The 21,557-nt window shown below is 46.0% G+C and overlaps 1 protein-coding gene across 2 annotated transcripts in view; it reads left to right on the top strand.

The window, feature by feature from the left end:
- The window catches only part of nup54 (nucleoporin 54), an 82,244-nt gene that overhangs the window by 6,109 nt on the left and 54,578 nt on the right, over positions 1–21,557 (top strand). Inside the window, exons 2-3 of one of the 2 annotated variants that reach the window (XM_038791713.1) lie at positions 1,338–1,439; positions 10,017–10,091. In XM_038791713.1, the coding sequence (XP_038647641.1) occupies positions 1,338–1,439; positions 10,017–10,091 (177 nt within the window). The remainder of the gene's footprint in view (positions 1–1,337; positions 1,440–10,016; positions 10,092–21,557) is intronic. The other variant, XM_038791714.1, reaches the window with a different exon arrangement.

Here is a 21,557-nt window from a genome sequence, read left to right on the forward strand (position 1 = left end):
GGCAGACATTGAGGACTAAGATGAGGAGGAATAAAGTTACTATTTCCCCGACATTGGTATTCTTGTGAATGTCATGATGATATATTCATTGAAATGAAAATGAAAATCGCGTATTGTCACGAGTAGGCTTCAATTAAGTTACCGGGGAAAGCCCCTAGTCGCCACATTCCGGCGCCTGTTCGGGGAGGCTGTTACGGGAATCGAACCGTGCTGCTGGCCTGCCTTGCTCTGTTTTCAAAGCCAGCGATTTAGCCCAGTTTGTGTGTTCAATGAACATTCATAAAAACAAAAACGGAACTCAATCCCAGAATTTCATACCCTATTGGGTTTGAAACTTGGAAAAATAGGGTTTACTTGCTTCTCCTCATGGTAAGACGGGTCAGATAAAAATCCATGATCTGTAACTTCTGAACATCTGGGAGTCTTAACGAGGCCGGTACCGCAAAGGTGTGTTGGGGACACCACCCCCCATCCCAGAGGTTCCTGGCAATTACCTGGGAAGTTAAAACTTGGTTGGGCAGTTATTCTGCAATTGAAACCTAGGCAAAAGTATAATTTAACTTTCAAACTTGGGATGGTTCTGACTGACCTACAGTAATAATTACCCAGGAAAAGTTAGAAGAATCAAAACCCCTTCTAACTCCTGAGTAACTACAATACTGACACCACATGGGAACCCCTCCCACCACCCCACACTGAACATCTAACCCCCACACTCACCACCCAAGATCAACCATTGAACCCTCCTCTGACCGCCACCTCACAGCTGAATATGCCAACCACCTGACTGAGCCCCCCCCCCCCTCACTCAACCACCCCCCTCCTCCCAACCAAATCTACCTATCTTACAAATCTACTTTTTCCCTGGCTTGAAAGTGGCTGGACTTTTAAACTTAACTGCTTTGTGGAGGTTAGTTGCCTTTTTACCTCCGACTGTGCTGCCCTCAACTGAAGGCCCCCAGAACCCTCTACGCAGTTCTCGCCCAGCCTGAGTCAGAAGATCGGGGAAGAAAGGATCGCCTGGATTTCGAGAGCGGAAACTAGGAGCGGAGTGGCAGTCGGACTCTCAATGCCACTCTGGGAGTAGATTTCTCCGTTAGTCTGCACGGTGTTTAATTTCAGGTCATGGTCACATGGGTGAAAACATAATATCAAAAGTCACTATGCTTGATGAGTGAATATTTTATCCAGCATAAGTATTCTAAGTGTGATTTCTGGCTTTAGCATCACTGCAGACCCTGCATCGTCCCGATGACCGCACCTCCCCTTGCCCCACACGCACACACAATTAGAAACCTGCACCCATATCTCCTTAGTGATAAATCTGTTCTTTTTAGGAACCACTGGATTTTCTTTTGGTTCTTTTTGTGCCAAAACCACAGCACAGCCCAGTTTTGGTTTCGGAACTACCACCACAACAGCTTCCTCAGGATTTGGAGGTAATGCCTTTTTTAAGGGTTGGGTGGGCGCAGAGACCAGTCTTTGTGATAAATTTCCACCTGTTATTGGAAAACTTTCCTATTTTCTCAAGTTGATGCCTTCCTTTCCTCCCCTTAGCTCATTGTTGGCATTTAATATTTATAATAACAATAATCTTTATTATTGTCACAAGTAGGCTTACATTAACACTGCAATGAAGTTACAGTGAAAAGCCCCTAGTCGCCACATTCCGGCACCTGTTCGCGTACACAGAGGGAGAATTCAGAATGTCCAATTCACCAAACAGCATGTCTTTTGGGAATTGTGGGAGGCAACTGGAGCACCTGGAGGAAACTCACGTAGACACAGGGGAACGTGCAGCCTCGATACAAACAGTGAACCAAGCGGGAATTGAACCTGGTGCCCTGGCGCTGTAAAGCAACAGTGCTAACCACTGTGTATTTGAAGCACCTTTTCTATTTGTGACAGCTTGTCAATTGTTTGAGGGCAATTGGATTGTTTTGGAGGCACGGCTACATAATATGAGATTAACTTCTTGGGTGTGCTTTTAGTTTTTTTCCATTGGCATTGATTCATTAAACATTAACCTGGCAAAGGCTCCTCAATGTTGTTTGGATGGTGAGGAACTGGATCTGTCACTACCTGCACTCCTGTTTAAATATTAAACCATTATAGTGCAATGAGTTCTATTAACATTGGCATCTTTTCTGTTTCCCCATAAAACTTGGTTAAAAGGTTTTGTTTAAACAGCGCAAATTAATAACATGGTGGAATTTACGAAGCCTGATGTGGCAGATGATACACTCATTGATCTGACGGGTGTGAGGGGGGGGCATGATGTGTGTGAGTGACCTAATAATTTCATCTCCCTTCCTTTTATTGCTTTCAGTAACTCCTGCCTACGCAGGAAAGAGCAAAACAAATACTGAAAACCCAGGGGACTGGGCGAGATATAAAGAACATCAAAACTAGGCAACAAACATAGTAAGAGCTACAAAAAAAAGTTGTTACTCGACTGCTAATCCAGAATCCCACCACTGCAATTAGTGTAAAAACCCATCTCGTTCATTGATGTCCTTTAGGGAAGGAAATCTACTAACTCCTCCGCTGATTTGCTCCCTTTGTACTTGCTAAAAGCCTAAAAGTCTTTCTGTCCAACATCTGGTGACTTGTGCCCAAATTGGGAGAACTGTCCCACAAGTAGTGAAGCTAAAGCCTGATACAGTCATACTACTGAATCATTTAAAAAAAAAAAAATTATAGTGCCCAAATCATTTTTTTTTCCAATTAATGGATAATTGAGCCTGGCCAATCCACCCACCCAACATATCTTTGGGTTGTGGGGGTGAGACCCACGCAGACATGGGGAGAATGTGCAAACTCTACATGGAGAGTGACACCGGGCCAGGATCGTACCCGGGTCCTCGGTGCCGTGAGGCTGCAGTGCTAACCACTACGCCACCATGCTGTCCCATACCGCTGAATCATCACCATCCCTAGGTATGTGCTGTCCTTCCAATATCCCAGGTGGCACAGAGGTATACAGTTGGGAGGAAGTTGCCCTGGGAGTCCTCACCATTGACTCGAAATCCATGAGGTCTCATGACATCAAGTCGCACATGGGCAAGGAAAACACTTTCTGATGACCACCTATGGCCTCCCCATACCTGACAAATCAGTACTCCTCCCCGTCGAACACCATTTGGAGGAAGCATTGCGGGCAGCAAGGACACAGAATATATTCTGAGCGAGTGGCCTAATAGCACCTTGGAGCTGGCTGAATCCTGAAGGCTGTTTCTGCCAGCCTGGATCGACAGCAGGTGGTGAGGGTACTACCAAGGGAGACAGATTCAGCAGTTCAAAACTGTGCATTCATGAGGCACTGGGCCATCGACAGATTTATATTCAGGCAAACTCTTTAACCTCATGGCCAGGCATATCTCTGTCTCTACCATTACATCAAGTTGGGGGATCAAGCCTGGTTCAATTAAGGGTGCAGGAAAGCATGCCAGGAGCAGTATCAGGCACACCTAAAGATGAGATGCCAACCCGATAAAGCTACGACACAGCACCACATGCATGCCAAACAGTGGGAGCAGCATTCAAATGACAGAGCTAAGAGATCCCACATCAAAGGATACGATCAAATCTCTACAATCCTTCCATATCCAGTCATGAATGGAAGTGGATAATTCATAAACCTCCCTATCATTAATTTAGAGTATTTTTTTTTTTCTAATTAAGGGGCAATTTAGCGTGTTCAATCCACCTAGCCTGCACATCTTTGGGTTGTGGGGGCGAAACCCACGCAAACACAGGGAGAATGTGCAAACTCCACACGGACAGTGACCCAGAGCCGGGATCGAACCTGGGACCTCAGCGCCGTGAGACTGCAGTGCTAACCTACTGAGCCACCGTGCTGCCCCTCCCTATCATTAATGATCACAGAACCCAAAATGTTAATGCAAAAGATGAGGCTGCAGAATTTGCAATGATTTTTTCAGCCAGAAGGGGTGGGTGGGTGATCTATATCTGCCTCCCCCTGAGGTCCCCACCATAACAGGAGCCAATCTTCCGCCAATCTGATTTACTCTGCGTGATATCAAGGAATGGCTGAAGGTACTGGGTGCAGCAAAGGTTATGGGCGCTGAAAGCATTACTGCAGTTGTACTGAAGACTTGTGCACCAGAACTAGTTACAACGTTAGCCAAGTTGTTCCAGTAGAGCTACAGCACAAATCTACCTGACAACGTGGTAAATTGCCCAGGAATGTTCTGTCCACCCAAAGCAGGATTACTGTCCATTAGTCTATTCTCGATCATCAGCAACGTGATGGAGGATAATGTCGAGGAACTTAGTCAGCAATCACATAATTAAGGAGATCCACCGGTGCTTGCATTGTTCCAGATGTACCATTTCCCTCACTGCGATATTATCAACTCACTCATTCAGCTATGCAACCAAAACTTATGCAGCCAAAGCTAAGAATTCCCCTTGCAACTTTCAATTTTGACAGTTGTCATGTGAGAGTACCTTTAAGAAATGGATGTTTAAGCAATGTACCTTTAAGAAATGGAGCAGCTCATATTACTGAAGTGATGTCAGAGGGTGGGGGGAGCTGAGCTGGGCTCACTTCTGTTTTTGGTTTCAGTTTTGAGGAAAAGAGCTTGGGTGTGTCTGTGTTTGCAGAGAGCTGGATCTGCTGCGATTTCTGCCATGAAAGACTATCTCTGAATCATTTGGGTGATTTAAACTCATAATAGTAATGTCTTTAACCTGAAGTGTTTCTGTTGTTAAAGGTGAAGTCTTTTGGAGGTTTGAAGGAATATTTTGAGGGATTATTTAGTATTGTATTATTTTCAGGGTTATCTTTGAAGTAAGGGGTGGTAAATGATCCAATGTTTATTTAAAAGGTTAAGTTAAATTCATGGAATAAACGTTTTGTGTTTAACAACCCACGTGTCCATAATTGTAATGCCACATCTGGAGACCAAGCCGTGTGCTTCAAAAGCAACAATACATTAAAGGGGAGGTTGTCCATGATACATCATAGATTTATCGTAGAATTTACAGTGCAGAAGGAGGCCATTCGGCCCATCGAGTCTACACCGGCTCTTGGAAAGAGCACCCTACCCAAGGTCAACACCTCCACCCTAACCCCCATAACCCAGTAACCCCACCCAACACTCAGGGCAATTTTGGACACTAAGGGCAATTTATCATGGCCAATCCACCTAACCTGCACATCTTTGGACTGTGGGAGGAAACCGGAGCACCCGGAGGAAACCCACGCACACACGGGGAGGATGTGCAGACTCCACACAGACAGTGACCCAAGCCAGAATCGAACCTGGGACCCTGGAGCTGTGAAGCAATTGTGCTATTCACAATGCTACCGTACTACCCTACATTTTGGGGTTCTGAAAACGTCTCTCCCATAACACAGTTGAAGCTGTTAGATATCCTGCGACAGTAACATCTGAAACATTGTTTTGTAAAAGTCATAATTTAATCCCTTCTATTTAAAAAAAAAAAGGAAATATTTTGTTATGTTTAAATTATTCTCCAATTCCACGGAATGGTAGTCGGACTCTGAAGTTCTAAATGGTTTCCTAATAAAGTTAGTGAGTTTAAACAATTGGTGTTTATCTTGGAAATAAGCAAATCTTCTGACCTTGAACTTGGGCAAATTCTCAAACTCGACAACCAGCGAGCCCTCTATCAAACACTTAGTGCCTGACTGATGTAATTGATTGTTCTTTTGATGAAATCACAGTTTGTTATAAATAAAAAAAATTGATGTATGGGCACGGAACCAGCTGCTTAAGTTCATTAAGCTTTCAGCTGCTTATGGAGTTTTACGTAGGCTTTTGCATGGCAGCCACAATGACTGTTTGTTTGGTGTGGCACCCTTTCAAGGAGATCTAGGACCTGCATGAACAAGGCAACGACCGCATGTCTCTTCAGCCAGTAAAACTGTTGAGTTCTTCCTGATTCAGACACTGCATGTCGCAGCAACTATAAGTTAGAATATTTAGGTCAATGTGGAATTACATATAGAAAGTAAAGTACAGAGAGGAAAAGGTCAATGTGATTAAGAGAATCTTGCAAATTTGTGTTTGTGGTACAGGAATGTATTGGTTATTGCACTGGACAACCCAGACTTCATGTGTTCAAAACTCACCGTGGCAAGTTGTGAAATTGAACTCCATAAGTCTGTGGGTTAGCACCAGAAAAGATGATCATAAAACTACCAGATTTTTCCCTGATGCTGGTTGCATTAGCAATCGAGCCGCTGGCCATTGTACTTTGATTGCCTTCTAAGTGGAGGGAGATAGAACGGAGAAGGAGGTAGCATAGGGTGCCCTGTATACGGACGATTTGTTGTTGTATTTTAAGGACTCTCTCTCTCCATGTGGAGGAGATAATGGAGTTGTTCAGGAAGTTTGGTTCCTTCTCGGGGTATAAGCTAAACCTTGGCAAAAGTGAAGTTTTTCCAGTGAGCCCCCTGGGGAGGGGAGCTGATCGGGGGAGAACTTCCGTTTTGTCCAGCCAGAGCTAGTTTCCAGTATCTGGGAATTCGGGTATTCATGATTGGGCCTTGCTCCATAAACTTAGCTTTGCCAGTCTGATTGGGGATGCCAGGTTGATGGGGTAAAGGCTGATTTGAAGAGGTGAGATGCTCTTCCTTTGATTTTGGCGTGATGAATCCAGACGGTGAAAATGAATTATCCTTCCAAGGTTTTTGTTTCGGGTCTCCCAGCATTTCTTTCTAAGGCTTTCTTTGTTAGGGTCAATAAGTCAATATCTACTTTTGTTGGGCGAGCAAGACCCCTCTGGTACTTGGGTTTTTTTTACAGAGGGATAGACAGTCAATGGGGATTGGCTCCACCTAATGAGCTGTGTTATTACTGGGCAGCAAACATTGATAAGATTGGGGGGGGGGGGTGGGGAGGCATGGTTTAAGGATCCGCACTCTATGGGGCAGATGGAGGTGACTTCTTGTATAGGAATGAACTTGAGGGCTCTTGTTGCCGCATCTCTCCCGTTCTCTTCGGTGAGATTGTTGTCGAGCCCAGTGGCTATAGTCTCTTTGAAGATTTAGAACCGATTTAGGCAGTATTTTTTAAAATTAGGCACTACATGGCTGTTGGTGCCAATCTGTAGGAATCATAGGTTAGTTCTTCCTGGTCTAGATTCAATGTTCAGGGCATGGGAGAGGGGGGGGGTTAAAGAGGTATAGAGGCCTGTTTTTGGAGGGTAGGTTTGCAGTGTTAGAGATTTCAGAGAACTTCCGGCTCCCGAGAGGGAATGTATTTAGATATCTGCAGGTGCGAGGCTTGTGTGTAAAGAACTTCTTTTGTTTCCCCTGGTGCCAGCACCTTCGCTTTTGGATCGTGTTCTGTCTTTGGATGAGCTAGGGGAGAGAAGGACATTTATGGGCTCCTTTGGAGGAAGTGAAATGGGAGGGCGAGCTGGGTGTGCTCTTGGAGGGAGGGGGTGTGGAGGGAAGCTCTGCATATGGTCCCTCCACCTCCTTGTGCGAGGTTAAGTTTGATACAGTTTAAGGTGGTGCATTGGGCATGCTTGACTAGGGCATGTATGAGTGGATCTTTCTGGGGGTGGAGGATAGGTTTGAAGATGTCCTTGGATGCCAGTGATCCATACGCATATGTTTTGGTCTTGCCCAGTCTTGCTGATTTTTTTTCTTAAAACCGTATCAGGGATTCTAGGGGATAAGGTGGAGCTGTGCCTGATGCTAGTCACCTTTGGAGTTTCAGTCTTGCTGGAGTACAGAAGGGGGAGAAGGCAGATGTCTTGGCCTTCGCCACTCTAATAGCCCAGAGGCGGATCTTGCTCGCGTGGAGGTCCCCGGTGCCGCCTAAGGCTTCAGCTTGGATGGGGGACTTGGCGGATTGGTTTTCCTCAAGGTGGCGGGTGTTCATTACCTTTTTTAAGGAGCTGCTTGCCGTCAGCTGTTAGGATGGGGTGGGGGCTCATCTGTTTGATGGAGTTTTTTAGGGGGGTTGCGGAGGGGTTAATCTTCGTACGGAGCTGGGTTAGGTTGGCTAGGGGGGCGGTGTTGGGGTTACTTTTGATTGTGTAATAAAAATTTGTTGTAATGGTTTGAATATATTCTATGTTCTAAACAATAAAATATATTTTTTTTAAACGCCAGATTTTTGTGAATAAAGCCATATGAATGGTTCAATAAGAAATGTCCAGTTTCTTTCAAAACTATAGCCGAAATGCTGAGTAATAAATGCGCCAAAGAGCATGATACCAAATTCTAGTATCTAAAAAGACAACTGTTTACTGATCATATGATAAATTGTAGCCTGATTTACAAACTAAAGCTACTCATTTAGTTGAATTTAAAATTGCTTTTATGTTTGTGTGTTAAAGGAAGAAAGACATGCATTATATAGCACCTGTCACAACTTTAGAACATCGTAAAGTACTTCGCAGCTAAAGTATTTTTATAATATAGGAAATGTGCTACTGATTTGCACAGCAACCTTCTCAAACAGCAATGAGGCAATGACCAGATCATCTATTTTAGGTATTGTTTGAGGGGTAAATGTTGCCCAGGACACTGGGTAGAATCGAAAGAGAAAATGCTGGAAAATCTCAGCAAGTCTGGCAGCATCTGTAGGGAGAGAAAAGAGTTAACGTTTCGAGTCCGATGACTCTGTCAAAACACTGGGTAGACTACCTCTTTGCATGTCATTTACACGCCCCAAATAATCTAATAAATAAATTATAGACCAGCATATATCTGCGAACACTACATAATCATCAGCAAGTAACCGTCCTTCAAGTTGTAAACATTAAATGCAAGGATGCAAAATATAATGAATTGCATTACAGTTCCAATATAAAAGTTCACACTTAGAATCTGCCACAGGCTGAAGTCTCAATCCAAACCATTTTAGTTAAATTAGAATTGTTTGGAACATTTACATAAAATCTAGGGGGCAATCTATCAATCTCGTTGCGCCCAACTTGGGTATTGGAGTTGGGACATGACAACGCCGGTAAATCTCGCGAAATTCAATGGCCTTTGTTACACCTCGAGGGATCGGATGAGATTTTATGAGGCAGTGCGATCTGGATCCCACCCGTTGAGGTTGGAGCCCAGCTTTGCAAATTCAAGTGAGTAGTTAGTCTCACTTAAATATGTCTACCGCGGATCTGGTTACTTGTGCTGCATTGCTTAAAAACTCAGGTGACAAAAATTATCTTGCTGGAATGTCTCTTACCCTGGGCTAGGTGTTCTCTTGTGCTGCCTGCTGTAAAGTATTTACACATTGGAAAGAAACCTGCGCCTTTTCCGTCATCCTTTATACTTGAAAGGGAAGGAATGACTCGGCGGTCGGTCCTTTTTGCTCAAAGAACAATTTTTTAATGAGGAGAGAATATTAACCTTTAGAATTCTGATTGACTTTTCTTCTTACCAGCACTGTGACAGTTGAGTTAGCTCTTCATCCTTACCGGATTGTTCCTGCCACATCACCAATGGAGGAAGGTGACCGGGTGGTGGGAGTGCTGATTTTTTAACTGGCGGATATGTCTTCCCTGGAAATGTTCACTCCAGCAAACCATGTTCCAGGCTGAAAAATCTAAATTCACAGCCGATTGGGGTAGTTTCCTAGGACTGGTTGGGATTTGAATGATACTCGGGGCAGGCCAAAATCATATCCTCCCCCGACTGTTTGTGAAGGCATAATAAGGTGCACCCTGTAAGTGGTTACCAAGCTAGGAAAGAGGCCTAACAAGCTCAATGGTAAGAATGCTGAATTTTAAAAGCATCCATCGTAGTTCTTCCATGACCTACCATTTTTTTCTGAAAAATAAGTATTTTGAAGAAACAACACTGCCGTTGGACTTTCCTTCCAGAATGTTGGAGTTGCAGAACGGGTTGCTTGCTGAGGACTTGTGAAGAGAAAATTAGGTTAATATTTTGAGTGGGATGCTTCATGAGCACTGCCAACATATTGCTGTTTAAAAGTTAATACAAAAAAGAGCACCTTCTAAATTAGCATTTCATGTGCTGTGTTGTATATTTTTGTTAGGTTTTGGCTCATTTGGAACCACTAACACGACTGCAAGTGGACAAACGGCAGGATTTCCTTTTGGGGCATCGACAGGTATGGTAACATTTATTGAATCAGCTTATTTCATAGATCATTTGTTGATCAAATATTGCACTTTAAAATTCCACCATTTTCTTTTGCTGGATGTTTACCGGACGATGTCTAGACCTTCCCTACCCACAGTTCAGTGAACTTGGTGGTCCCTGGGTGAGGTCCCCCAATGTGCTACCCTCTGTTTGCTCTGTGGGAACTATCTCTGCACAAGCCCCAATTTGTCATGGTTCCGAACGGGATGCCCCCAAATTGTATGCTCCCTCGTGAGGGGTTGATGAACGGGCTCCCTTTCTTTATTCAACCCCCTTGATTGGTCTCAACAAGGCTAATTTAACAAGGAGCTCGTCCCTTGTGGATACCTTTTCCCAGCCCCAATATATTTATGTTTCAACAGCACCCAATTTAACCAGGCTTTCTTGAGTTGAAGATAGGGTGAGTTTATTCATCATTAAAACGTGAGGAAAAGAAATAGAAACGCATCTCTCTCACACACACACACACACACACACACACACACACACACACACACAGTCTTTGACTGGTACATGAGGAATAGATAGTGAAACATTGTGGCTGCTGAGATGCCTGATTTTGGTAGCGTTGACTTTGGCAGTTGAACATTTGGTTTGGAGATTCTGCAGATTAGTTGAAAGGAGTTGTCCTGCTTTCTTTCCAAATGCGACTTTGCTGACTTGACATCTGGCAATCAGAGAGAGCGTGAAACTTTTTATTTGTCAGAGCAAGGTGCCGAGAATATTCTTCAGCTGTGACCTACACACACACACACACACACACACACACACACACACACACACACACACACTGGAACTATTGAAGCATGGACAGCTTGATGGCACAGTGGTTAGCACTGCAGCCTCACAGCGCCAGGAGCCCAGGTTTAATTCCTGCCTTGGGTGACTGTGTGGAGTTTGCATGTTCTCCCTGTGTTTGTGTGGGTTTCCTCCAGGTGCTCCATTTGCCTCCCAGAATCCACAGATGTGCCGGTTAGGTGGATTACCCGTGCTAAATTTCCCCTTTGTGTCTAAAGATGTGTAAGTTAGGTGTGGTTATGAAGTTATGGGGATAGGGTGGGGGAAGCAGGCCTAGGTTAAGGTGCTCTTTGAAAGAGTTGGCGCAGACTTGATGGGCCAAAAGGCCTCCTGCCCTGCAGGAATTGTATGATTCTATAGACTGAAGGATCTGAGAAAGGAGTTAAGTTAGGGGGGAAAACAATTGAGAGATTTTAATCAAAAACGTGACAGTAAAAGTTTGTATGTATATGTGGTGTATTTAATTTGGTAAATGCACCCAAATAGTTCTCTGTTCATAAACAAAAAGATATTCGGAGCGTTGACCAAAAGTTTGAACAGAAAGATGAATATGAAGAGCATCTTTAAATAGGAGAGGGACGTGGGAAAGTGGATCAGTTCAGGCAGGGAATAACAGAATAGCTGCTGCTGCTACTAGAGGAGTGAAGGCAAGCGAAATGCACGAGAGGCTGGAGTCAGAATTAAGGGTTCGATTATTGCATTGGGGCAAGTTGTAGATGTGCAGGAAAGACGGTCATGGAAGAATGGGAGCACAAGAATGAGCATTTCAAATTGGAGTTATCACGTGACCTGACATCAGTGTAGATCAGGAAGGATAGAGCAGACAAGATATTGGCAGCAGAGCTTTGGAGTAAGGAAATTTCTGGCAGGTGGAAGATGGGTCTGGCCAGGCGAGCAGTAGAGTAACAGAGTCTGAAGATGTTAAAAGGATAGATGTGGATTTATGGCACTGGTGAGCTCAGGGAAGAGCAGAGATGGAATTTAGGAGTCTTCATGATGGGCTGAATGTGGGTTCTGAAGCTCCGTTGGAGGTTGACTAGGGTATCAGGCTTGCATACAGTTTGGTTCATCCTGAGGTGGTGACGAATTGGCGTTGGTGCAGAGTTTGTGGTGGGGGAGGGGATAAGGAAGAAAAATATTTAGACGGTATAAGGAACATAACTGACAGGATGATTGTTTATTAAAGCAGCTTATGTAGGCAGCAGGATGGAGTCTTCGTATTTCTCAACAGCTGGTTGGATTCTGTCGTGCAAAAAATTGTACAGCTATTCAAGTGTAGTGTACTTCACCCTCAGACTCGTGAGAGATCAAAGACTCTTGAGTTATGAACAAGGCCTTTATTACAGGTATAACTGGGTTGATGGCATATGCAGCTTGCACACCAGGCAGCTCTATCTCCTGTCCTGGAACACTAGAATATTTTGGGTCCATAATATTCTTTTACAACTACTATTTATACTTCATATTAAGATACAGGAAATTAGCATATACCAATCACTTGTTACTAGTTATCTATGTCTACTCATGACTATCAATTAGATTTGCTTCATGCATAGTATATGAGAATAATTAACCAATCACATCAAAGGCCAAATGCTTAATTAAACAATTCAATCAGCACAAAGGTACATATAAGTTGCCTGGTGTGGGGCCATCAATCACCCCTCCTATCGCTATCGGTAGACGTCCTGGAGACCGCAAATGGTAGACTGCCCTACATTGTTATACAGACCTTGAGAGTTAATACCTGTCTAGTTCCTTGGGCTGTCTTTTTACAATGGCAGCTTCAACTAAACAGCATGAGTGGGTAATATAGATCGATTCAGAATTTATTAACCCCTTTAGCACTTATTGGATAACTAAAGTATTTTGAAATTAATTCAGATTCTATTGATGTATTACCTGCAGACAAGCTATTCTGATACTCTCCTGGCTCGATATTCTATCTTGCACACCTTCAGCCTCTGTGCTTGTTGACCAACATTGGCATCAGATATCCCGATTCTCATCTTTACATTTAAATCCCTTCATGACCAGTCTGCTCCCTGTAAACTCATGCAACCTTGCAGTACCAACCCCACCATCCCGCCCCATCAAACTATTTGGTTCCTTGACTCTGGCCTTTTTTGCGTACTCCTCTCCTCCTCCAGCCCAGTATTTGCACTCCTGCTTTCAGCCATCTGGGAATCGTGATTTAAATTATCGTGCGCGATTCCTATGCCTTTCCTCCTTCAAGCTCCTTCTTTGACCCGTCATAATACCTTTCTTTAGTTTGGCATCCATTTTTGTCTGATTGGGATATTTTCCTATGTTAAAGGCCATATAAAGACAAGTTTCATATGACATTCTTAGGAATCTGGGACCATTGCACAGAACTGTGCCATCAGAATAAGAAATTAGCCACAGGACCAATGTTGAAACCTAAATCTGCTCTTTTGACCTCTAGTAATGTCCAGGTTCAACTTCCCAGAACTTCATTATGTTTCCTAATACACAAAAAATACAGTCAATACCTTTAGCATGGATTATAAATATTATACAGTAAATACAGTATTTACTGTAGTAATGCAATTACAATACTAGAAAAACCTTTAACCTTTTAGATAGTTTGACCCTCTAGTGTTGTAATTGGCCAAATCGAACACTAGAATATTTTGGGTCCATAATATTATTTTACAACTACTATTTATCATCCTGTATTTGTTACTATATATCCTGCAGATATGTTCATCACTAATTTGCATTTAATTTTGTTTTTTGCATTTGTTTTAGTGAGTTCCATGTGTGTTTTCCATTGTATTCAATCTAATAACGTGAGGGAAATCCAAGTTGGATGGTCTTGATAGCTTTGGAATCATATAAAATGCTTTTTTTTTAACTAACCACTTCTTGCATCAGTTTTACAGTGCTTCCTTTTCTGCAGGTTTTGGTGGGCTTGGAACTGCTACAGCCAGTAGCTTTAATTTTGGGGGTTTCGGACTAAACGCTAACACTGCAATTGGCTTAAATATCGGAGGTTTTGGTGCAGCTACAACCACAGCTTTTGGTTTTGGTAGTGGTGGCTTGGCTGGCACAGGTAGTTTCCTGCTACTGCAAGCAAAGTGGCAGATTATTTTTAATACATTCATTCATTTTGGTGCCTCATTTCATCTGAGTTATGGTTTCACCAAGTTTTTGACACCCAAATTGTTACCTATGAGCGAACAGATCCACAGCTGAGTAGCTCAGTGTTAATGTGACGTATTGTACATACATTTGGTAACCTTGCACTGGAGTAATAAACATTCTGCAATTCATCACTGGGTTTTTATTCAGTTTTGATTAAATATGTATCTGATGGCTACAGTTTGTATTCGCCTTCTGTGTTGCAACAGTTAGTCACAACAGGCTGAACTTGGTCTTTCGATATCTACTTAAGGAAAGACTATGAATTTAACCACAGAATCATACATCACAGAGGACCGTTTGGCTCAATGTGTCTATGTCAGTTGTTTGAAAGAAGCATCAATTTAGTTCCACTTCCCTGCTTATTCCCTATAACCTTGCAACTTCCCCCCCCTTTTAAAGTATGTTTTAAACTTTTGAAAGTTACTATTGAATTTGCTTCTTCCACCCTTCCGCTCTCTGCGAGCTCTCCCCCACAGATCCTCTTCCTACATCTCTTATCCTATGTTTTTCATGTATGGAACGATCTGCCTGGACTGTACTCAGAATAATACTTTTCACTGTACCCTGTACCTCGGTACACAGGACAATAAATCTAAATCTAACAATAAATGCATTTGTAGAATCCCTACAGTGCAGAAGGCCCATCGAGTCTGCACTGGCCCTTGGAAAGAGCACCCTATTTAATCCCATGCCTCCACCCTATCCCCGTAACCCTACCTAACCAGTTCCTAACAATCAAAACTCTTTCATTCTCTTCGTTTTCTCCCTAGTTTATTTGCCAATTGTCTTGAATCTGTATCCTCTGGCTACCCACCCACCTGTCAATGGAAACACTTCAAATGGAGAACATCAGATGCAACAAAAGTCAAGCTATGCTGTAACTTCCCTAATGGTCAAATAATTCTACTCCCTGCGCTCAGGTGAGGAGCAGCCTCATGATGCAAGGTTGTTATGTCCTATTGCGCTCCAAATAAGAGTTGATGTCTATGGGACAATCGGAGCAAAAGTTGAAAATGAAAATAAAAGTTAAATGATTGAGCTCCTGATCCGATATCCAGGGCTGGATGAGCACAAAGTTATTCCGTTTAAATATTGAGAATTCTGAAGCCTTTTGGCGGGATTTTTCGGCTTCATGGCGGAGAGACGGGCGAGCCGCAAAAAGGGTCATAGGCATCGGCAGACCAAAGATCCTGCTGGCAGGCAATGATGGGTCACCGCCGGGAAACACCACATTGCAGGGGGGAGGGCTGTTGTCTGTGTGAGTGGAAAGTTTTCACACGTCTTTGGTCACTGTTTCAGACTCTGTTCCCTAGTTACTGACTCCATCCCCCTCTTTCTGAATACAGGCCGAAATTAAACGGGCTGTTTGCAACCTTGGTGTCATGTTTGACCTCCAGGTGAGCTTCTAACCACATATCCGGACATCGCTAAGACCATCTATTTCCACCTCCGTAACTTCTCGCTTCAGCTCAACCGTTCCTGCAGCCCTCCCCATATGCCACCAATGCACAGCTGGTCAGCTTCTCACATTCTACCGTCTGGAAACATGAGATCCGGTTTGAGTACCTTTCGAAAGTCTGTCAAAAATAAAATCCACTTTTGGAAATATGCAAATCCAGCATTGCAGTGCCGTCCTCCTGTCATTAGTATTCACAATTAACCTCTACTGAAAAAGCATTCCCTTTCAGTGATAGCTTCTGAATGAGAGAATTTGCTTCGACTGTCCCACACCAGTTCTTATCAGAACACATTTCCAGCACTTTTTGGTACAGTGGAAACTCCAGCCATTTGGACTTTTCTTTTTGTGTTACATCAAAACTGCATTCCCGCTGATGGAAAACTGTGTCCACTGGCTCAGACCATCATCGGGGGGACTTGGTGGTGCTTCTACTATTTTTCTTAATAAAAATTTAGCGTACTCAATTATTTTTTTTCCAATTAAGGGGCAATTTAGTGTGGCCAATCCACCTAACCTGCACATCTTTGGGTTGTGGGGGTGAGACTCACCCAGACATGGGGAGAATGTGCAAACTCCACACGGACAGTGACCCAGGGCGGGGATTCTAACCAGGGTCCTCAGTGCCGTAGTTCCAGTGCTAACCACTGCGCCATGTGCCGCCTCACATGCTCCTACTATTTAACATGTAAATTAAAGTTGCTGATTTTTTAAAAACTAAATAATAATTGTGAAAATTACAGAACCTGCAAAAAGCTCTTTTATTTCTACCTGGCAAAGTGACCATGTGATTCAGAAAAGCTCTGTATTTTAACTCTTACACAGGTCTTGGGTAAATCTGTGGTTGCATTTTGATTTTTTTTAGAAGGCTGTCTGACAGCGAAACAATCAATGAACAGAATCATGCCCAATTGCAAAAGTGGGTAATTCCAATTCTCTTCCCGCATCTAGTGGTACCCTAAGGCTGACTTTTGCCTGTTTCCATAGCTATAATTCCTGGATCAGATCGCTAGTCTGTTGTCAGGAGGTTATAGCTGAGGCGGCAGGCCACGGCACGGGAAATTGTGTAGGTGAGGGCGGCGGAGGAGAGCTGGTGAAGGCACTGAAGAAAATTAATGAGGCTTTTGAGACCTTTTACCAGGGGTTGTATAGATCTGAACCCAGGACGGAGGAAGTGGATATGGGGAATATTTTGGATGGGTTGGTGTTTCCAGAGGTAGAAGAGAAGCAATAGACATTGGACGCGCTATTGGGGCTGCAGGAGATAATGGAGTGTGTGGGTTTGATGCAATCGGGGAAGACACCACGGCCTGATGGCTTCCCGGTTGAATTTTATAAGCAGTTTTTGGTTGAGTTGGCACCTCATCTTTTGAGCATTTATTTTTTATAAATGTTTTTTATTGGGCTTTCGAGCATAGTATATTTATAGAATATACACAGAAAAGAAAGAAAAAACTGAGAAGACAATGTACACAAGATAAAAACAACAACTTTTGAGCATGTTTAATGGATCATTGGGGAAGGGGAGTTGCCGGCTGCACTGGCAGAGGCTTCTATCTTGTTGATCCCAAAGAAGAATAAAAATCTGATGGAGTGTGAATTTTACAGGCCCATCACGTTATTGAATATGGCCGTGAGGTATGAAGCTATTAGCCAAGTCGTTGGCGAGGCGATTGGAGAGGTGTGCGTTGGATGCGGTCTTCGACGATCAGATGGGGTTTGTTAAGGTTGCCCAGCAATTAATGAATGTGGTTATGACCCCATCGAGGAGTAAAGTACTGAAGGTGATCGTTTCAATGGATGCAGAGAAGACCGTTGACCATGTTGAGTGACAGTACTTGTTCGAGATTCGTAGGAGATTTGGGTTTGCGCTGACGTCCGTTATATGGGTGCGGTTATTATATGCCCCCCACAGTGAGTGAGAGGACGAATGCGATGAACCCGGGGTATTTTATGTTGCATAGGGGGACAAGGTGGGGTGCACGTTGTCCCCGTTGTTGTTCGCGGTAGGTATTGTACCTTTTGCGATTGCACTCGGAGCTGCGAAAGAGTGGCAGGATATTGTGATGGGAGGTAGAGAGGCAGGGGATTGTGATGGGAGGTAGAGAGGCAGGATATTGTGATGGGAGGTAGAGAGGCAGGATATTGTGATGGGAGGTAGAGAGGCAGGGGATTGTGATGGGAGGTAGAGAGGCAGGGGATTGTGATGGGAGGTAGAGAGGCAGGGGATTGTGATTGGGAGGTAGAGAGGCAGGGGATTGTGATTGGGAGGTAGAGAGGCAGGGGATTGTGATTGGGAGGTAAAGAGGCAGGGGATTGTGATTGGGAGGTAGAGAGGCAGGGGATTGTGATTGGGAGGTAGAGAGGCAGGGGATTGTGATTGGGAGGTAGAGAGGCAGGGGATTGTGATTGGGAGGTAAAGAGGCAGGGGATTGTGATTGGGAGGTAGAGAGGCAGGGGATTGTGATTGGGAGGTCGAGAGGCAGGGGATTGTGATTGGGAGGTAGAGAGGCAGGGGATTGTGATGGGCTGTCGTACGCCAATGATTTATTGTTGTATGTTGAAAATCCACTGGAGAGTATGGAGAGAATTATGGACTTGCTGGGAACATTTGGGGCATTTTCGGGATGTAAATTAAATATGGGAAAAAGCAAGGCCTTTCCAGTGAATACCCAGGAGAGAAGTGTGAATCATGGGGCCTTGCCATTCAAGGTGGCCAGGTTACAGTTACGCTATTTGAGGATTCAGGTGGCTCATGACTGGGCAACTGTGCACTAATGGGATCTGATTGGTCTGGTAGAAGGGGTCAAAGGGTATTTGAAGAGGTGGGATGCCCTGCCATTGGCTGGGAGGGTACAGACAGTGAAAATGAACATGCTGCCAGGAGTTTTCTTTTTCTTTCAATCCCTTCCAATTTTCCGTGTGTGTGTGGTTGTGTGTGTGTGTGTGTGTGTGTGTGTGTATGAGGTTGTGGTGGTGGGGAGTGGTGTGTGTGTGTCGGGGGGTTGGGTGTGTGTGTGTCGGGGGGTTGGGTGTGTGTGTGTCGGGGGGTTGGGTGTGTGTGTGTCGGGGGGTTGGGTGTGTGTGTGTCGGGGGGTTGGGTGTGTGTGTGTGTCGGGGGGTTGGGTGTGTGTGTGTGTCGGGGGGTTGGGTGTGTGTGTGTGTCGGGGGGTTGGGTGTGTGTGTGTGTCGGGGGGTTGGGTGTGTGTGTGTGTCGGGGGGTTGGGTGTGTGTGTGTCGGGGGGTTGGGTGTGTGTGTGTCGGGGGGTTGGGTGTGTGTGTGTGTCGGGGGGTTGGGTGTGTGTCAGGGGGTTGGTGTGTGTGTGTGTCGGGGGGTTGGGTGTGTGTGTGTGTCGGGGGGGTTGGGTGTGTGTGTGTGTGTCGGGGGGTTGGGTGTGTGTGTGTGTGTCGGGGGTTGGGTGTGTGTGTGTGTGTGTCGGGGGGTTGGGTGTGTGTGTGTGTCGGGGGGTTGGGTGTGTGTGTGTGTCGGGGGGTTGGGTGTGTGTGTGTGTGTCGGGGGGTTGGGTGTGTGTGTGTGTGTCGGGGGGGTTGGGTGTGTGTGTGTGTCGGGGGGTTGGGTGTGTGTGTGTGTGTCGGGGGGTTGGGTGTGTGTGTGTCGGGGGGTTGGGTGTGTGTGTGTGTCGGGGGGTTGGGTGTGTGTCAGGGGGTTGGGTGTGTGTGTGTGTCGGGGGGTTGGGTGTGTGTGTGTGTCGGGGGGTTGGGTGTGTGTGTGTGTGTCGGGGGGTTGGGTGTGTGTGTGTGTGTCGGGGGTTGGGTGTGTGTGTGTGTGTGTGTCGGGGGGTTGGGTGTGTGTGTGTGTCGGGGGGTTGGGTGTGTGTGTGTGTCGGGGGGTTGGGTGTGTGTGTGTGTGTCGGGGGGTTGGGTGTGTGTGTGTGTGTCGGGGGGTTGGGTGTGTGTGTGTGTCGGGGGTTGGGTGTGTGTGTGTGTGTCGGGGGGTTGGGTGTGTGTGTGTGTGTCGGGGGGTTGGGTGTGTGTGTGTGTCGGGGGGTTGGGTGTGTGTGTGTGTCGGGGGTTGGGTGTGTGTGTGTGTCGGGGGGTTGGGTGTGTGTGTGTGTCGGGGGGTTGGGTGTGTGTGTGTGTCGGGGGGTTGGGTGTGTGTGTGTGTGTGTCGGGGGGTTGGGTGTGTGTGTGTGTGTGTCGGGGGGTTGGGTGTGTGTGTGTGTCGGGGGGTTTGGGTGTGTGTGTGTGTCGGGGGGTTGGGTGTGTGTGTGTGTCGGGGGGTTGGGTGTGTGTGTGTGTCGGGGGGTTGGGTGTGTGTGTGTGTCGGGGGGTTGGGTGTGTGTGTGTGTCGGGGGGGTGGGTGTGTGTGTGTGTGGGGGGGTTGGGTGTGTGTGTGTGTCGGGGGGTTGGGTGTGTGTGTGTGTCGGGGGGTTGGGTGTGTGTGTGTGTCGGGGGGTTGGGTGTGTGTGTGTGTCGGGGGGTTGGGTGTGTGTGTGTGTCGGGGGGTTGGGTGTGTGTGTGTGTCGGGGGGTTGGGTGTGTGTGTGTGTCGGGGGGTTGGGTGTGTGTGTGTGTCGGGGGGTTGGGTGTGTGTGTGTGTCGGGGGGTTGGGTGTGTGTGTGTGTCGGGGGGTTGTGTGTGTGTGTGTCGGGGGGGTTGGGTGTGTGTGTGTCGGGGGGTTGGGTGTGTGTGTGTGTCGGGGGGTTGGGTGTGTGTGTGTGTCGGGGGGTTGGGTGTGTGTGTGTGTCGGGGGGTTGGGGGTGTGTGTGTGTGTGTGTTGGGGGTGTGTGTGTGTGTGTGTGTGTGTGTCGGGGGGTTGGGTGTGTGTGTGTGTGTGTCGGGGGGTTGGGTGTGTGTGTGTGTGTGTGTGTCGGGGGGTTGGGTGTGTGTGTGTGTGTGTGTGTCGGGGGGTTGGGTGTGTGTGTGTGTGTGTGTGTCGGGGGGTTGGGTGTGTGTGTGTGTCGGGGGGTTGGGTGTGTGTGTGTGTGTGTGTCGGGGGGTTGGGTGTGTGCGTGGGTGGGGGAGGTGCGTTTTGCTCTTTTTAACTGCATATTGATATGGCAGTTATTAGTGATATTGCTTTTCAGAGTCGCCAGGTATCAAATGATACCACCACAAGATTTTACCGGATATCGGTCAAAGACCAAACAACCAGTTAGTTAGTTCAAGTTCAATGATAGTTTATTTACACACAAGAATTACTTCGACTTGCAACATAAAACACTACAAGCTAAATTACACCTAACACTACAACAACCTGTACTTAACTTCAGGCACCCGGCTTTATGTAGAGGAACAAGGCCTTTGTTCGGATCTTGCATGGCTGGGTCTGGAGAAGTGATTTGGTTTCTGCTGGGCTCATCTGTCTGGTAGCGATCGTTGGTCTTGAACTTGTCTTCTGCTCGTGATTCTACACTTGGTTTTGGGCATAGGTCGGGGCCAAGAGAGACCGAGCTTCGGGGCCAAGAGAGACTGAACACATGGCAGTGTCTCTCTTTATCCTCCTGGGGTTTTGGGCTCTTTTAGTCGGGCCTTAGCTTTGGACCCAATAATTCGACAGGCTTCGATTACTTCCTTCAATTTTGGCCTATAAAGTGGTGGGTGCCTTGATGGCTGGGGGTGTCCTGAGCGGTCATTGACTTTGGCTTTTTGGGCTGCCTGAGCAAAGGGAAGGTGCTGATGAGCCTGTTTCTGTATCTGTTACCTGCGTACAGGTCTTTTGTTCTGGGGAAATGGGCCATTGGAATGCAAAGTAGCTGGGGGTTTCGATAGCGTCTAGTTATCTGTATTGCCAATATACATAAGCTCTGAGTCCTGGATTGACCACATTTCCCATGGTCCTTTGAAGGTGACCATATTTCCTGGGATCCTTTGTAAGTGGCCATCACAGATGGCTACATCGTGTGGGGGTGGGGGAGATGGTGGGGGTGTGTGTGTGTGTGGGGAGGGGGGGTGTGGGGGTGGTGTGTGGGGAGGGGGGGGTGTGGGGGTGGTGTGTGGGGTTGGGGGTGTGTGTGTGTGTGGGGGGGTGTTGGGGTGGGGGGGTGTGTGT

This window comes from Scyliorhinus canicula, chromosome 3 (genome assembly GCF_902713615.1).
Source record: "Scyliorhinus canicula chromosome 3, sScyCan1.1, whole genome shotgun sequence".
Classification (NCBI taxonomy): Eukaryota; Metazoa; Chordata; class Chondrichthyes; order Carcharhiniformes; family Scyliorhinidae; genus Scyliorhinus; species Scyliorhinus canicula.